This window comes from Labrus bergylta, chromosome 16 (genome assembly GCF_963930695.1).
Source record: "Labrus bergylta chromosome 16, fLabBer1.1, whole genome shotgun sequence".
Taxonomy (NCBI): Eukaryota; Metazoa; Chordata; class Actinopteri; order Labriformes; family Labridae; genus Labrus; species Labrus bergylta.
In genome coordinates this window covers 4,314,915-4,333,096 of record NC_089210.1, presented here as the reverse complement: position 1 = coordinate 4,333,096, position 18,182 = coordinate 4,314,915, and the positions used below count along the sequence as shown (strand labels likewise).

General features: G+C 39.4%; 2 protein-coding genes across 7 annotated transcripts; one reads left to right on the top strand and one right to left on the bottom strand.

The window, feature by feature from the left end:
* Positions 1-130: 130 nt before the first annotated feature.
* On the bottom strand, positions 131-2,426 carry ifnphi1 (interferon phi 1). Its single transcript, XM_020641030.3, has 6 exons — positions 2,283-2,426; positions 1,886-1,960; positions 1,586-1,738; positions 1,019-1,099; positions 422-520; positions 131-343 (listed from the first exon to the last, which is right to left on the bottom strand). Exons 1-6 carry the CDS (start codon positions 2,406-2,408, stop codon positions 185-187), a joined length of 693 nt encoding a protein of 230 aa, XP_020496686.2. The 5' UTR covers positions 2,409-2,426; the 3' UTR covers positions 131-184.
* A 2,047-nt stretch (positions 2,427-4,473) lies between these two features.
* LOC109989306 (globoside alpha-1,3-N-acetylgalactosaminyltransferase 1) lies at positions 4,474-16,346 on the top strand. 6 transcript variants are annotated; one of them, XM_065965190.1, is made up of 13 exons: positions 4,474-4,576; positions 5,453-5,562; positions 7,415-7,462; positions 7,611-7,901; positions 8,634-8,666; positions 10,571-10,621; positions 10,821-10,865; positions 11,230-11,262; positions 11,346-11,480; positions 11,574-11,706; positions 11,790-11,985; positions 12,794-13,013; positions 13,124-16,346. In XM_065965190.1, exons 4-13 carry the CDS (start codon positions 7,840-7,842, stop codon positions 13,263-13,265), a joined length of 1,050 nt encoding a protein of 349 aa, XP_065821262.1. In that variant the 5' UTR covers positions 4,474-4,576; positions 5,453-5,562; positions 7,415-7,462; positions 7,611-7,839; the 3' UTR covers positions 13,266-16,346. The 6 variants fall into 6 exon arrangements, with proteins under 6 accessions (XP_065821262.1, XP_065821263.1, XP_065821260.1 ...); XM_065965191.1 differs by having other exon boundaries at positions 7,598-7,901; XM_065965188.1 differs by having other exon boundaries at positions 7,415-7,901.
* Positions 16,347-18,182: the final 1,836 nt, after the last annotated feature.

Genomic DNA, 18,182 nt, shown 5'->3' with positions numbered 1-18,182 from the left:
AAAAACAATTCAAGTAAAAAATCAGACTCAGTCTTTAAATATAACACTATAACAGTTCATCAAATAAATAGAAGAGCACTTTGTTAATAAATAGAAACATGATAAATAAATAAATAAATAGAAGGAATGTAGAAACCAGCAAAGTCTCTCACAGAGAAAAAGATCAAAAACAGAAATGAATAAATCAGTTTGATGAGACATGCTGATGTTGATGTTGAGTCGGTGTATTGCGCCTCCTGCTGGCAGCTCCTGAAGCTTTGATGAAGCTCACCAGCACATCGAGGTGATCCAGATTTAGTTTGGTTTCCTTCCTGATCAGCTCCCAGGACGCTGCACTACCCCCCTGTACACACAGTGATACAGTCAGCAACTTTTATTCTATTCATGTAATGTTAAAGTCAGTGCCACTACTTGTACTTACGGTGCGGTTAAGAGTACAGCTCAGTCTCCTGTAGTAATTTCTCAGTTGTCTCTTGTAGTTAGTTTTCTGTTTATTTTTCATTCGCCTGCCAGTCATCACCTGAAATCAAAAACAAGGCAATTGTTTGAAAGATGTTAAGATTTTAGTTTAACTAGCCGTTAGCCGCTAGAAGATTTGCAGCGTTGGCAGTGAACGGAGAAATGTTGGCGAAGAAGTTGAAGTCTTAGCCTTGAAAGAAGTGAAAGTCTTAATGATAAAGGGCGGTGTTAGTAGGGAAATGAGTAGAAGTGTCAGCCACTTGAAGAATTGAAGTGAGAGCCTTGAAAGTGTTAGCAGTGAAATTAATTGAGGGGTTAGCTGCTAAAAGATTTCAAGTGTTAGCATAGAATTGAGTTAAGATGTTTGCAGTGTAAGTTAGTGTAGCCTTGAAAGAAGAATGAAAGTTTTAGCAGTGAACGGAAATTCTGTTTAAGCCATAAACAGTGGAAGTGTTTGCCTTGAGACGAGTTGAAGCATTAGCTTGTAAAAGAATGAAAATGTTCGCTGTAGAAGGCGTTGAAGTGTTAGCAGGGAAAGGAGGTGTGAGTTTGTTCTTACAGTGCGGTCCAGAATACTTCTGGTCAGCCTCCTGTTGCAATTTCTCAGTTTCACGTCTACTCGTCTGCTAGTAGAAGACACCTGAAGCCAAAACCAACGGGACAAATTAATATCTTCGTTTTTTGGTTAAAACCTCAAGTTGCACAAATTAAAAGTTAGCTGCTGGAACTAACAGATACAAATACAAATAGTGTGACAGATAGTGGAACAACTTCGCCCCACCATTCTGCCCGCAATGAGTCACATGTTGCACATGCGGCGTCATAGCGGCCTAAATATCATGCGTTGTGGTGGCTTCTGAATTATCATAGAAAAGAACTGACGAGGAACTAAACTTACAGCTTTGAAAGAAGTCTAACTGTAGCTACTAGAATGAAATTGTTGGTTGCGAAAAGAAGTTAAAGTGTTGGCAGCTAAAAGAATGAAAACATTTAGCAATGAAAGGACTTGAAGGGATTAACAGTGTACCAGGTCGGTTAACCTTCAAGGTGTTGGCAGTTTGAGAAACTGAATAGTAAGCGCTAAAAGAGTGAACGTTTCTTTCTCTCCGTCAGTCTGTCTACTTACACATCGGCTCAGTTCCTCTGCCTGTCTGTGGATGATCGCCTGGAAGTCTTCCAATTTTTTGGTATTCCAGGTAACTGAGGTGAGGTTGTCATGGTGATATAGACCAGAAATTAGGTCTAGACTGTCTCTAATGAAAACCAACTGGGACTCCACCTGGAGAGAGAGAGAGAGGGGTGAGTTATAGCTTGCTGATTGGATAATCTGATGTCAGACATAATTTCTCAATGGTAACTTGAAAAATGATATACTACCAGAGTGCATACTTTATCTGAATGGATGTAAGATAGATAGATGGATTACCTCAGCCTTACGTACGCGGCTGTAAAGTCTGTCTGGAAAGCGAACTGGACTCGGTTGTTTTGTCAACGGACCGCCCTGAAACATTAAGACATAAATGACACTTTATTTAACCACCATCACACAAAAGTCATAAAAGTTTTATGCACTTTTAAATGTTTGTTTTATATGTAAATATTCGGTTTATACAGATGTTGCATGCGTTATCTGTTTTTAGATTTACATAAGGAAAAATGTGAGCTCTTTATATCCACGTTTGATCTGTGTGAGCAGTTATTTCCTATCTTGCATTTATGGGAAAACAAAAACTTGAACTTTGTCAAAACGTCTTCAAGGAGTCCTTAATTGTGCTCAGGGAAGCCTCCAGGACCCGGGGTCAGTGCAGTTCTGTTGGACTTACCATGTGTTGAATGAGATCCAGAGATAGGCCGCTGAGGTGACCAAAGCGTCTGCTAATCCAATCACAGCCGAGGGTCGGGGTCAACACGCTGCAGAGGACAAAGAGCAGGCAGGTCAGTCTGGACATGATGATGCTGAAGAAGGAGATGAGTTTGATGATTGCCGGCTGCAGACTGAGCTGTGTGTGAACATGCTGCTGGTCTGAGTTCATTTTAATTCCAAACAGGAAAGAGAAAACAAAGTAGAGTGAAAGGCAGAAAGTCCCACAGTGTTTCTACTCTCCCTTTCCAGATGTACACACAAACACACAGGGGCGCGCGCCCACACACACACACACACACACACACACACACACACACACACACACACACACACACACACACACACACTTTCATTTGAGGATTTTATTGATCTCTTTAAGATGAAATCTGTTGGATAAAGTATTAAGATTGTGTATTGCAAAAAAAGTGTCACACAGTACTCTTTCACAAGTAAATCAGATATCAGTGAAAGTATAGAAGGGTTATCTAATAAATACTATATAATGCAAATGTGTGTTGATATTATATTATTTCTTTTTAAAATGTTTTTAAAGAATTTGAATTGAAAGAAAATTTGCTCCTCAAGTTCAAGTTCAAGTTATCTTTATTAGTCAAATGCACAACATTACAGGCAAAGCAGTCATAGCTGGCAATGAAATTTTTGTGTTCCAAGCTCTCCTTAACAATGCAAAAATAAAAAATAAAAAATAAAATAAAAATTATAAAAATAAATATATAAATACATAAAATAAATAAATAAAATAAAATAAAATAAAATAAATAAAGTAAAGTAAAGTAAAGTAAAGTAAAGTAAAGTAAAGTAAAGTAAAGTAAAATAAAATAAAATAAAATAAAATAAAATAAAATAAAATAAATAAAAAATAGTATAGATCCTGCTTCCAGTCTCACAATAAACAGACAATGTTGTTCAGTAAGTTTAAGACACATACATTAAAGCGGTGTAAAATGACTGACAGAACAAGATATTTTTATTTATTTTTTATTTAAATAATTAACGTCCAGTTGATGTAAGTTCAGTGAAACAGCAGGATGAACCATGAAACATGAGAAAAAGATCCTACCATCATGATTTTAAGATGATTTAATTGAAGGAAGTGAATATTCAAACTCCATCCTTCAAACAGTTTTTCGGTTCATGTGGAAAGTTTATTTAGCACTGTGGAAGTCCCTCCACTTTCACTTTCCAAAGCGCTCCCCCACAAACAGGCCTTCAAAATAAAAGCTGACACTGCCTGCCTCTCCAAACAGAGGAGTAGAGATTCAAATATGGAGCTAGACAAAAGTGTTCGAGTGAGATATCAGTGAACTGGCACATTAAACAACATGCTCAGTAAGTGTAAAAGTGGCGTGCTTTTATTTTGAAGGCAACACTTCATCTGCTTCCTGACGGCTGATTTCATCCTTGTTTTCGTTTTCTGTCGCCTCGTTTTCGCTTTCCTGTCGTCTAGGAAACAGCCGCTGATGATGCAACGCTGTGTGATGTCATCCTGTCATCATGAGGTAAAAACACACTCAAAAAAGAAAGTTAGAAATGTTTTCGATCTTCAGATTGAATCAGAGCTCAACAAGAGTGAATCAACATGAAGTCATATTTAAGAAAGACAGCAGAATGTAGATTAGTGATAGAGCAGTGCTACTGATGTGACCAGGTGAGGTGAACAGCTGATAATTATAAGACAATTAGTGAGCATGCACGGAGGAGTATTTGACCCCACCTGAGAATGAACAATAAAACCAGCATGCAGAAAATAGTCTTCCTGACTTTTGCTAGAGCAACATTAAGCCTACTTAAGATACTAGTGGCGGTTCTAGAGTCTATTTGAGGCCCTTGACAAAATTTAATTGGGGGCCCCTCCAACCAGCGTCCCTCATGTCTGCCAGTATCCCCACAGATATGCCCCTTTTTTCTCTCCTATACTCAGGATATTCTTCATATTCATCTTTCTTTGTTGAATTTCAATGACACTTAGCAGGGCAACGACAGTGAGTACTGTCAGATGTGCCCCCCCCCCCCCCCCTCAGGAAGGTTCCTACTGTCATTGCAAAATGTGCAACATTGGGAGCCACTGCTGCTGTAGTTTAAAGTTTCTCAGCACCTCAGGGTCCCCCCCTACTGGCCAAGGGGTCCCATTATAGGCGTATTACAGAGGAGTTTGTTGATCGGGAGCACTTCCTGTTTGAAGGAAGCAGAGATTGAGACTGTCTGCTGAGAGTGACACGGCTGACGGACAAGGTGAGTCTCAGACGTTTTTTTTTTTTTTTTTGTGTATTTCTGTGTCTCTCTTTGTTGTTCTCTCTTTGCCGGGTCCGGAGTCTGGGTCCGGTGAGTTGTTGACTGGCGGGACTGTCCCGGGGATAACGCGGAAATAACTTAGGTGTGGATGATGAGGTTCAGTTTCGGATGGACTTCTGTCAGTCTGACACCACACACAGACGCAGGGGTCATCAGGTCAAGGTGTGCCCCGGAGCAGCAGACTCCAGAACAGCTGCTTCTTTCTGTCAGACTCCCTCAGCCGAATCTAAAATCCTCAGTTTTCCCTATGAGGTTTTGTACTGAAAGTAACGGTGCTGTAGCCTACAGCTTTTCGCCTCCTCCCACAATAGGTTAAAAACAATTATTTAATCAGTTATTTGTCGTGCTATTATCTCACTGCTTAATTAGTTATTTCATTTAAAATATTGTATTTATATTGTATTTAACCTCTTTGTCATATAGCAATGAGTAGGCCTTATCTGCTTTTTGTAAAGTGTCTCGAGATAACACTTGTGATGATGGTGCTATACATTGATTTTCAAATGGAGACATGGCCATGACAGAGACACATAAAAAGGGAGACAAAGTACAATTTACATACTTTACCACTAGAATTTGCATTAAAAGAGAACCATCTACTAGTTAAAGTAGACTAGAGCTCAGAGAGGTTTCATCCAGTGAGCTTTCACTGAAGCGTGTTTGTTTCAGCAATCTGACCTGCACGTTTTACAGTGTAAACATCAACATGTGTCTTGTAACTACAGATAATCGACACACTCGATTTTGGGGAGAAAAAACATCAGATACCTATAAATTGGCCGATATCTTTCTTTTTTTCTTTTTTCTTTTTATTAGGTGATGCAGAACAATACAAGACGAGTGAGGGACATGACAAGAGCAAGTAGTATGTAGGAGACAGAGGAGACACGACGATACAATGCACAGCATAGACAGAGACAAAACAGGCAAGCCGGGAGTAATATTAATGTTTAGCATTTGATTCAAGTGCATGCTTGCATTTTCTTTTTTCGTTCCTCTTTTTCATCTTTATTCCTTTTTTTCTTCTTCCCCTTTCCTCCTTTCCTTCCCCTCTTTCTAAGATCTATTTTAGCTCTATAGTGATATATACTGTGTGTATATATATATATATATATATATATATATATACACATTTATTGTGTTGATCCCTCAAGTGCAGTTCTCAAACACCTGTGGAAAAAGATATAATGAAGACAGAATGGTCTCTAAACTGAGCGTTCTGTGCGCATCACTGCTGGTGACAGCACTCGAGCCCAAACAAGTTGTGTTTCTGGTGATTATTATAAAAAAAAGAAGTCCTTTTGGATTGTGTTTGAACATTACTGTGTCAAATTCTAAGTTGGTTTAAAGATGGTTTTTCTAAAAAGTGACAGCACTAACACAAAGAGACATTACACTATGTCACTGGGCTGATCTAAAGACATTATCATTTCATTCTCTGAGTCAAAAGGAAAAAGCTTGGTGCTGTTTGGCCATGCAGTTTGCCATCGTAATTCACATTCACAGCTGATATTTGCATGTTTCCTGTGTTCAGACTCAGGACCAAGCCTTATGACCCCCACATACATACGGCTATCTGCTGGCAGAAGTACTTTACTGGAAAGAACAAGCTTACTATCTTTACAAAGCTGGGTTAAGTGTTGTTCAAAAGAGACCTTTTATCAGTGATATCCCCCTCCACAGATATATATATATATATATATATATATATATATATATACATATACATATACGCACTTTCTGTAATAAAATAGCCTGTTAAGATATTCGTCCTTATTTCTATTATATTCATAGAGTGTATAATAGGTGCATAAGACAGAAAATGAAAGATTCGACAAGATAACAGACAAGAAAAACTGTGTGAAAATATTGCAAGAAGACGAGGAACTACATAAATAGCATGACCACCATGATGCAGCATTTAACCCGACACCACAATGAGAAGTTCCTCTTTGTTTATTTGTTTATTTTTACCCGATAACGTTGTTGGCTTTCCACTTGAGAGATTGCAGCTGTTTGTAATGACGAGCAGACGGTTTATTTTACCTTTTGGAAAATAATACGCCCATCTGGGAGGAGACCCCGGGGTAGACCCAGAGTTCGCTGGAGGGATTATATAGCCCTTCTAAGATAAGATAAGATAATCCTTTATTTATCCCACAACGGGGAAATTTCCAGTGTTACAGCAGCAAAGAGCAAAGATTGCAAACAGAAAGTGAACACAGTACAATTTAAAGAAAAAAAGAAAAATTAAAAATGTACAAAAAAATAGATACTAAAAAATAAATTTTTAAAAAGTCTTTAAAGTTTAAGAAACAAATTCTAGTCTGGGAACACCTCAATTTTTTGTGAGCAGGTAACTTTACTAGTTCAACCCGCTCTATAAGTTCTCTCATTTTCTTAAATAAACACCAGAAACACATGATGTCGTTCTGTAGGAAACATGGTTAACTACCTAATGCGTCAGCTAATCATTAGCTGCGGGCGCAGACTGAATTTACTCCAGCTCCACCTTGTCCAAATACAGTCACTTCTGGCTGAAGAAAAACAATCATGGCGACTAAAAAACTGTCAAACTCTTCCATTAGGTTGTCGACAAACCAAGGGGTGAAGTCAAATTGGTTTTCTCCGTTGTGTATATATAGGCTATACAGTTTATGGTGACTGATTAGGAAGTAATATACCCTGTTTGTTCTGCTGTATGAGAACACAGAGAGATGTTCTCTGGTGTTTTATCTCTCCTGTTTATGATTGGTCTGAGCTCTTCTGTTTTCACAGTTCATTGGAAACAAACTGCACTCTACCTGTACTGAAGCCTGATCACAGGTATTAGTGAGATACATGATTAACTTTAGTTATATAGTAACACACTGATCTACCTGTTTGCCTGAACCTCACCCTCTTCTCATCTCTGTAAATATTGCTGCTTGCTCCACCTTCCTTTTGCTGGACACGCATGAGCTCTCCTTCATAGGCTACAGGATCTGCCAGAGAGTAACTACACATTCCCCTGAACAAAGACCACGATTAGTCAGGACAAACAGACTCTCACCACTCCTTACAGAAACAGAGCAGGGCCAGCAGAGCATTTTATACCTGCCGGATTTGGACTCAGTGTGGACCTGGTTTTTAGTGGACCTGGTTTGGATAAGAAATTCAGCGCCCAAGGATCCGGACTATCCTGGCCTTAATCTGACGATGCAATGCAAGCTTCAAAGGGCAGATGCGTGACTGTGATCCTGCTGACGACTCTGCTGCTGATGGGGTGAGTACAAAAATATTACAACTACTACTTCGTCTACTTTTACTTTTTATTGTTATTTGTTATTGTTATATAGTTATACTGCATAGAGGAGTCTTCTTGCAGTAACAGTCTAAAGTGGTGAGAGAACAGTGTGCCTCACTACTGGTATCGAGACGGCAAACGATCAGTATCACTGACATAAAAATACCTGACAAAAATAAAAAAAATAAAGCGGTGATTGCCAAAGTGTGGATAGTGTCCTCTTGGTGGGCAGTTAGTGATAATTTGACAATAAATAAAGAGACTTTTTTTTCTTTCTCAATTTGTATTCCTACACAACCATATATAGCAAAAGTTACTGTATCTAAGGACACCCTACATAAAGGGCATTGTGTACTATGATCCAACTAAATCCATGATGACAGATTGGTGCGGTTTCTCCTTATTTGTCGCCTACGCCTCTTCTTTTCTTTTTCCACTAAAAGACCAAGAGCTGACAACGCCAACGCCATTTTCAACTTTTTATCAGACATTATTCTCCATTAGAAGGCTACCTGTAATACGAGTGGTGACCGACAGCGGTGTGAAAATGGTCTTCTCCTATCATAACAACAGACTACCGCCACCTGCTGGCATGAGGAGTTATTTCCTCAAATTGCTGTAATGGACCAATCAGAATGGAGTATCCAACTAAGCTGAGCCTGTTCACCTGTTGTCAATGGACTTATTGTGTGTCTGTTTTTAAATCCACAGGATGCTGTATGTCTACTTTGGCCCGCCACTAAGGTAACTCACATTAATTCACAACGTAGCCTAAGAGTGTCAAAGTCCATATTCATATATCGACGAGATCATATTGTTGAAGTAAGGATCAGTGTTGTTACTCACAGCCTATCTCGGACTCACTGTCAGAGCATTTACAGACACACAGACAAGAAAAACATGGAGAAATATTGTTATAGATTAATATAGAAAAAGTGTTTTAAGTTTTTAATCCATCATTCAGTTGATCAGTTCAGCCGTGGTCCTCACAGAGGTTGTTGTTTTTGACGTTATGTGTGTCTGTGTTGCTGGGTCTTTGTTGTCTTTGTGTCCTTTTGAGCAGCATTGTGTGGTGTTGACTGACGGGTTTAAAAGCACTCACTCACTTCTAACCTGCTGCTATGTGACGGTCTGCTCTGCTCAGTCACAGAACGAGCGGCCACAAATTAATATATGACGAACACTGAACCAGCTTACAAGCCAGAGATGATTAGCATAGGTACCTGCTAATTAATGCTAACTATGAACCAATTGCTAGTGTCAGTCACTGTAAAAACTGGAGCACAGACTTCTTGGTAGTACAATAAACCACACAGAAACTGATTATTTGTCGGACATTCAAATTAAGTAATCCACGCAAGCATCACAAACACGGCCTAGAGGTGAAGTTCAGAGGTTGAATTTGCTGAGTAGACACCCTGCAGATGGTTAGCACCATCCCACCTGTCAATCAAAAGGGCCATGCCGCTAATTTAACAAAACTTTAAGGGCTAAAATATTTTTTAAAAGATCAGTCACATAGAATTTCAGCCCCCAAACAGTTGTACTGAATAGAGAAAATGACTACCAAGTTTATCAGGTTTATTTCTGCTGTCAAGTTGTACATTTCAACATGGGGCTGTATGGAGATTGACTCACTTTTGGAGCTAGCCTCAAGTGGACACTTGAGGAACTGCAGGTTGGCAGATTCCTCCAAACTTAACCGTTGCTGTTGATGTTTGCTTTGGACTTGGGTGTGAAATGATTTTTTATAGGGGCGAGGTTGACAAGTTCTGATTCTTTAAGGTAACCTTAAGTCAACACAGGCGATAAGGATTAGAACTTCAAGGTTGTTCAAACCAGCTCAGACAAATTAACCTGCGACACTTGTCAAACCTCAAATACAAAACACATTTGTGTGTTTTAATCATGTGCTGCTATGAGAAGATTTAAGGACAGGTTGTTGTAGACATATTTCCTTTTGCACTGCAGCTGTTTTTAATCATCATTCTGTCTTTCTGTAGCCGTCTGCTCTGCTCTAAGTTTACAGGAGGAAACATCTGCATTATAAAGCCTAATATCCAAGCAGGTTTTTCCATGTAACTTGGCTCATTTCTAACACAGTGACAATTCTGATAGATAATGGAAATATTTTTGAAGTCTTGTAAGTTGTTTCCCGTCCGTCTACATGTCAACTGTATTTCGGCTCAGTGTAAAACACAAATTAATTTATTGTTCCTGGTTTTTAAATGAATTTGTGTGTTGTTTATTTTGCCTTGGTTGTTACAAAGAATAAATAGAAAATGTGGTGCATCACATTAATGTTTTTATTACATGTATTTGAACTGATGTTTTTAATGTAAACCGACATAATGGTTTTTCATTAAATTATATTTTATGATTAACATTCAAAAGAATCTGCTAGTGTCCCCTGCAGTACTCCAAAGTACCCCTAGGGGAACTCTACCCCCCTTAAAGACACACTGCTCCAACTTATGATTCTGTTATAACAGAAAAAACTGAGAACTTTATCAATTCAGTTACAGCTGAAAAAAGGAAAAAAGTAACACTTCATCTGATTCCTCACAAAGTGAATTCAACCTTCATAAACAGTTTTTATATTAAACATTGATTGGTTGCCTGACTGCAAAACTTTGTATCTGCTGCAGAAAAGAGGTCGTCATAAGTAATCATGAGTTCCACCTGGTGTCTCCTGACCAGTAAGTACACTCATCATCTTCATCACTGTCACTTAAAGACTGAAAGGGATAACGCAACAATCAAACATTTTAATCGATTGAAGATGTATTTAAGATATCAGGGGTGTTTGAAATATGATATCAAATGGAGAAACCAAGCTAGCTTATGTTGCATTCATGCTAATGACCACATGTCGCTATCTGTTATTTTGTGCTAAAGCCAACGCTGGGACGAAAGAATCAAGAAGCTTTGGGACTACAATCAGTAAGTGACCTCTGCTGGTCTTGTTCTACAGTTATGCTAATGCTAACACGCTTGCTAACTCTACTAACTACAAAGTGTTTGTTGGTCGCTCAGTCTGTAGGGACTTGGGTTGGGAAGCGGAGGGTCGCCGGTTCAATTTGGGAAATTGGTCTGGTAATAAGAGGTGCCAGTCCACTTCCTGAGCACTGCTGAGGTGCCCTTGAGCAAGGCACTGAACCCCAAAACTGCTCTGGTCTCACTCTGAGATCCTGCATGTGTGTATTTCGGCATATGTTCGTGCGGCAAAACCAAAATTCCCCTCGAGGGATTAATAAAGTATAAATTATTATAATTATAACAGTCCTCTCATAATTCTTTATTTCAGTCTGAGGTACCCACAGCCCAGCATCGTAAAAGGGTAAGTATGAAGATGATCCTGAGGGTCTCTGCACTTTTTGTTTTTTGTTTGTTTGTGATGCCATTGTGTGGCTTTAACTGTAGTCGTACTGATGTGGTGACTCTGACGCCCTGGTTGGCTCCTGTGGTCTGGGAGGGAACATTTAACCCGGATCTTCTCGACAGCATCTACCAGCAACAGGACATTAGCGTAGCAGCCACAGTGTTTGCTGTTGGGAAGTAAGTATGAAGCACTAGTTTACATGCTGCGCTGAATGCAGCATTTCTGCTTGTTCTTTGACCCGGAGATAAGGCCTCTGAATTATCTTACAGGTACATCATGTTCCTGAAGAACTTCCTGGAGACAGCAGAGGAGTACTTCTTTGTTGGTTTCAAGGTGCACATTTACGTATTCACTGACCGCCCAGATGAAGTGCCCCAAGTCAAGATGGCCCCCGGCAGACAGGTGGTTAAACAGGCAAAGGAAAGATTGGGCCTGTCTAGAATGTTTAGTAGTTATGAACAAAGGTTTTTCTGATCTCGCTCCAGCTGACAGTGCTCCCGGTGCCCAGCTCCAACCGCTGGCAAGAGATCTCGGCTCGCAGGATGGAACTCATTCAGAAGCTAATCGAGGAGAGGCTACAGGGCCACGGGAAATACATCTTCTGCCTCGATGTGGACTCCAAGTTCCACGGCCGCTGGGGAACCGAGTCGCTCGGTGGACTGGTGGCTGTAATACACCCAGGTCAGCAGACGTTACCTAAGTCCATGATCCTCATTTAGCTGTTAAAGATGTAACCTAGGCCCGCCCCCTCTGAACCCGATTCAGATATTGCCCATCGTCGACTGATTGTTGAATGTCTTGTTGTAGGTTTTTTGTGCTCATTGATCCATATTCTCATTTAGGTTCAACAACATAACTATTTGTCTTCAAGACTTGGAACAGTTTGTTCTACAATAGGTGTTCTCTATCCTTTTTCTTACTCATTAACGTGTCCTTATAATGATATTACACATGTCCAATACACTGATGGCCCAGTGTGTGCAAGTCAGTCCACCGCCAAACAAACAAGTGTATTTTAACTCATACCATGTGAAAATTTACGGTACTCTTCTGTTCATTGAAATCCACCAAAAATGGTCTCCACATTTCAAATCAAGCAAAAGATTGAATCCAAATACAATACATCCATAAAGATCCAGGACTGCTTCAGAAAACTTGGCTGTTTTGCTGCCCTCATAACAGCCAAGTTAAGCCTTTTTTTTTTTTTTTTTTTAAAAGGAGGTTCCTCCTCCTGTTCTGACGGCCAATTGCATGCAACTGTGAAATGTTTTCAATTGAACGTTTGAAGAGTAGATGGAAAGTGTGTGTGATGTTGCTTCTTTTTTTTTTTTCTGGGACTATGTTTTCAGGTGGAGGGATACTTTCTGATAGCTGAGTGTTGTTTCTTGAACGGTGCCGTTTTGTCTCACCATTTTGCCACCATTCCTACCCCATGTTGAGGTCTTTCTTATCTTCCCCTTTATTTGTTAATCCCCATCTGTGAGTGCAGGTTACTACTGGGATCCTCGCAGCAACTTCCCATATGAGCGGAGACCTCAATCGAGAGCCTATGTGGCAGAAGAGGAGGGGGACTTCTACTACTGTGGTGGGGCGTTCGGAGGCAGCCTGGAGGAAGTCCTCCTACTCGCCAAAACCTGCCGTTCAAACTTCGAGGCTGATGCCAAGGAAGGCATTGAGGCTGCTTGGCAGGAAGAGAGTCATCTGAACAGGTAGGCGGAGTCACCTGAGCAGAACTTGACCCTTGATTACCGTGTTTACAGTTATGACCAGTAGTGGTCTGACTAATAGTTTGATCAGTACTTCCTGTTCCTGTGTACAGGTACATGTGGATCAATAAGCCCAGTAAGGTTCTGTCACCTGAATACCTTTGGCAGGACTTCAAATCCAGAAACTCTGAGATCCACATCATCAGGTTTTCGGGCGTCGTCAAGAACTACGCAGAAATCCGACCCAACGCCTGAAAGTCCCGACTCAACCAGACACGACCTGAATAGACCAGTCTGGATTGGATTGGTCTGGACTTGATTTAAAGCACTTACTACCTTACTAAGGAACCAAAGTTATGGTTTTAAATGATTTTGAAGGATTCTGCATACCTCCCATAACGGGTTCATGGCTGCCTGTCACACACGAAGCAAACCAACAATCCATCCTCAAACCAATTTCTAGTTACATGATTCCAAGCAGCTCTTTTATTTGACCTTAATATAGCCAGGTGAGTCCCACTGAGATCAGAGGTCTCTTTTCTAAGGGAAACCTGGGGGATGTACCATGAAGTGAGATTAGAGGGTAAACCGGGTCTGGTGAGACTGAAGTCACAGTTTTCCGTATTATGGAGCTGGCTCCCTTTCAGCCTGGCTAGATCACCATGGTAACTTACTCCAAACTCAAACACTGGTCTAGGGACTAGGTTAGTTTCAGAATAATTAAGTTTATAGTTTTAGTAATTATATGCTGTAAATCATCTCCACTAACAGTGAAGGAAATATGTTGAAGGAAACATTTGGAATCGTATTATTACGTTAGTAATGCCACAGAATGAAGCTTTGCATTTTTGACTAGACCAGACTAGAAACCCTCTAAACAACTCAAGTCCATTTACCATTTACATCAGTAATAAGTGGGAGGTTCCGACAGTTTATCAGATTATTGAATAAGATAATGAATTAATTTATGAATTAACACAAATTCTCTGCAACATCCCACGTCGCCCGTGCAGCAGCAGTTTTTACTACTGCAATAACTTTTATACGTAATTCTCATCTCTTTTCTTTTTTTCAGACAGTCAGTGATTGTTTGTTTTTAAGTGAAGTGTTGACACCACTGAGGAAAGCCTCCTGTTCTAACACTGTAATGATCCGTCCTCTTCCAGACCACCTTTATATCTGTTGTTTCTTGTTACAGCACCTCAAATGAGCATGTTCACATCTTCATTCACTCTAAAACCTCAGGCTGTTTAACACCAGATAAGTTACAATCTTTCTCATCTCCTTTGTTACGGTTTAGCTGTTTGCATCAGCTGAGCCAAAATGTATCTTTTCTTAGGACTTCTGAGGATCTAATCACTGCACTTCGTATATATCAAACTACCATTACGAACATATAGGGCTAGTTTAAGAGGTTGGTTGTGGTAACAGTTATTAACTCTCGTTTCATTTACCAAAGAAAACAACAAATCATATACCTGTGTTCCATCAAAGACGTGAAACAGCGACCACATTTGTATTAATTTACTGCCATTCATTTACTGAGGCAGTTTACTCTCTCTGTGTGCCTTTGAATTGCCCCCCCGGGGACAAAAAAAGTTTTTATATTCAATTTAATTAATAACCTCTGTCTGCCTTTTGGGGGGTTTGTGTATAGAGAGGGCTAAAGCAAGAAAGCTAACATGTTGATGAGACCTAGCCAGAGACTTAGACACAGGTTTTCTCTCAGGCTGTGGTTTGTCATAGAAATACATCAACAACTGGAACATCCAAAATATTTAGCCAGTTCTTTTTGTCATTCCACATTTAAAAAAGGTAAATTGCCTTCATCCGGTCAGGATGGTCCTGCCCTAGCTTAGCGTTCTCAGCTTTTGAATCCAGTAGAATTAATGTGACTTGATGTTGTGAAGGTGCCTTACTATGATTTATATGATGATGATATATATGAACTTAAAGATAGATCCGATTGATTTGATTTCAATTTGAATATAACAACCCCATTTCCTAAAAAGATGGGACGTTGAGTAAAATATAAATAAAAACAAGCTGTGATCATGTACAAAAGATTGACACTTCATATCTCGTTGAAAATAGAACGAACAAAATGTCAGATGTATAAACTGAGAAATGCCCAGGTATCGTCTATGTGTGGGAAACACTGCATGACACTAGACTGGTAAAACATTCCACTTTATAATTTACTGAAATTGGTCTCTGGAATTCTCAAAGTGGTTAAAAAGTGTTGCTAAAGAAGAGGTTGTGTAACAGAGTGGTGAATATGACCCTGTTTCAGTGTGCAAGTGTTGCAGGCATAAAAATGAAAAAATGGGCTTTCAGAAAATAATGAAATTTCTCAGTTTGAACATTTGGCATGTTGTCTTTGTGCTAATTTCAAATCAAATATGGGGTTTCAATGTATAGAAAATGATCACATTCTGTTAAATTAACATTTTACACAACACCCCAACTACTACTTTTTAATAAATGGGGCAGTGTATATTAGAAAGGCAGACGGTAGCTAAAAGGAAAGCTAACCTGTGCAGCATGTTTTATGTCTGTGTTTTCTATTTCACTTATTCATCTACCTCAAGCATGTTCATGGAAACTAGCCTAAATTTTACCAAATGACAGCCCCCTGTTCTTGTAGGTCTAACAAGTTAATATTTGTCAGCCAGAGAGCTAACTTTGTTACTCTTTTTTTTTTCCAGTTAATTTTTGTTGCATACATGAATCATTGTTTGTTTTTATTCATAACCCGGAATCCTGTTTTCTCATCATGACTGTGTGGTGTCCAGGTCCACCAGACTCCTAAACAAACCAAATGTTTGCATCAGGGATCTTTAAAGGTGCTGGTTGATGGTTATTGTTAACAATATTCAGGCTTACTGATTGTTTTTTTCCTGACTTAAGGTAAGCTAAGCTAAGTAGCTGCAAAATGTAGCATCATATTTACTGGAAAGTAAACAGGTTGTTGACATAATCCTTAAATATATCATTATTTAATCAGATGTCCGGTCAGATAGGGCACAAGTGGACTCTGCAGGAGTGTGTGTGTGTCACTAAGTCAAATATCTTCCATGTAGTTGTGTAGGTGTGTGCGCTAAATTGCCCGAATAAAATGTACAGTCCAGTACTTCTGCATTTACCAGAGTCCTTTTCATTTTGGTATCTGAACTTCTGTGATACAAAACAATGTATGAGCTTCTTTTGTGTTCTTGAAGTGATCTGGACCTGTGTTGTACATTCTGCGACTTTGTACTGAAGAAGCAGCATTTTTATTTATTGTAGGCAGTACAGTGAACAGAAAAATAAATAAAACCACAACTGTAACCTCAAGACATCACACACCAAGCAACAATCAGTGTCTTCCTGTTCAGCCCATCATCTCTATCTACAGAAATGACTTCCTGTGTGAGCACTCAGAGCAGGAAAGGAAACACACAAACGCTTGTTTCTGAAACTGTGAGGGGACACTGCACTGACTTTCATTCATCACAGGAAACACACCTTTGTCTTGTTTAACTTACATTGTGGGGACTCGACTGGCACCTTTTATTGTCTAAAAGGTGAGATGTTAGTTTATTTCTCCTCCTCTTTGAATCGTGCTTGTCTGATATATCTCCAGACATCATGAGAAGAACTACTGCAGTGTTTAAACTAGAGACTTTATGAAAAAATGACAAAACATGACAAATGCCCAAAACGTAAACTCAAACTGTATTGATCGCCCCCTGGTGACTGACTGTAGTAAAGGTCATAAGGTATTCTTCCCCTATGTTTACAGAAGTACGGTGGCTGGGAAGTGCAAAACGAAATTACAAAATGTGAGACACATTTACATTTTGAAAAACATTTCTACATTTTTAATATGTTTGCCAAATTCTGAGTGTAAGAAAAACAGGATACAAAGAGAATGTGTCCCCCTACAGGTTTTAGTTGTTATATTGAATGTTGTCCTGTTTTATTAGTTTTATGTTGATTTGAAGTTGTAAGATGTCACGACACACTCACTGTTAAGGTTGTTTGTCAACCCCAGGAAGAATAACTGCAGCAATGTTGCGGCTTAAAGGATCCTCATGAACTAAACTAAGAAGACCAAAGATGTTTTCTGAATCAGGGTGTAATATATATTTTTTCTGCTTTATGAATGTGTATTTTAATTTGGGCTTAAATTGGTTTCCTTGCAGTTAGTTTCACTTCCTCATTGTCTTTTCCTTTTCAACACCTGGGTTGTCGCATCCATTTGGCTGCCTTTTATAACCTTACAGACATGCAAACAAGAGTAAAGAAAACAAGCGTTCTGACACCTTAGGTTGCAGGTTTACGTCATTTCAGCCGAGAAGCATAATGTTCATTTCACAGACTGAAGTTCAGACTCGTCTTCTCATCAGGTCGTGATGAAAACAGATGCAGCAGACTGACAGAAAGATGCTCCTGAATGTTTCCAGACTAACTGAATTTATGTCAGATTTACAGTCAGATACAGAAGCTTCAGAATGGTAAGAGCTCAAATTGTCAGACCTCAGAAAGGTAATTTGTTTCAGTCTCGTTCTCTGAGCATACAAAGATGGCTTTCCTCTGAACACAATTTTTCTCAAGTAACTAAAATCAGGTTATTTAAGCAGCAGCAGGTTTTTATTTCTATTACAGTACATATCTGCTGTGTCATTGGCTGTGACTGGAGGATTTATCTGTACATGGTTACTTAGTTTCTTAAATAGTAGACACAGCTTGTAACATGGTGTCTGCCAGATTATTCAAATGGGAGTTGTTGACGGTTTGATGAGTATTTTAGTTGCACTTCCCACAGGAAATAAATACAATCAGAATGTCTGCAAGTCAGCAGGAGGACAGAAATACATCAACCTCTGGTGTTGTATGATAAAGCCAATGTGAAAACAAAAAGCCTGTACTGTAGTTTCTACAATGTCCACTTGAGGCTGGCTCAGAAAGAGAGTCAATCAACATAAAGCCCAATGCTAAAAATGTCAAACAGTATAGCAGAATATACGTTCACAAACAGGTTCAAAAAGCAGTTGTGTTCTCAATAGCTTATTTATCTATTCATGACATCGGTAACAGCCTATGTGAACAATGCCTGAGAGTCAGTATCACTTTGGTGGTGAAGTGTAGCTAAAAGCCTTCCGATTGGCTGTTTAGCTCAACCAATCA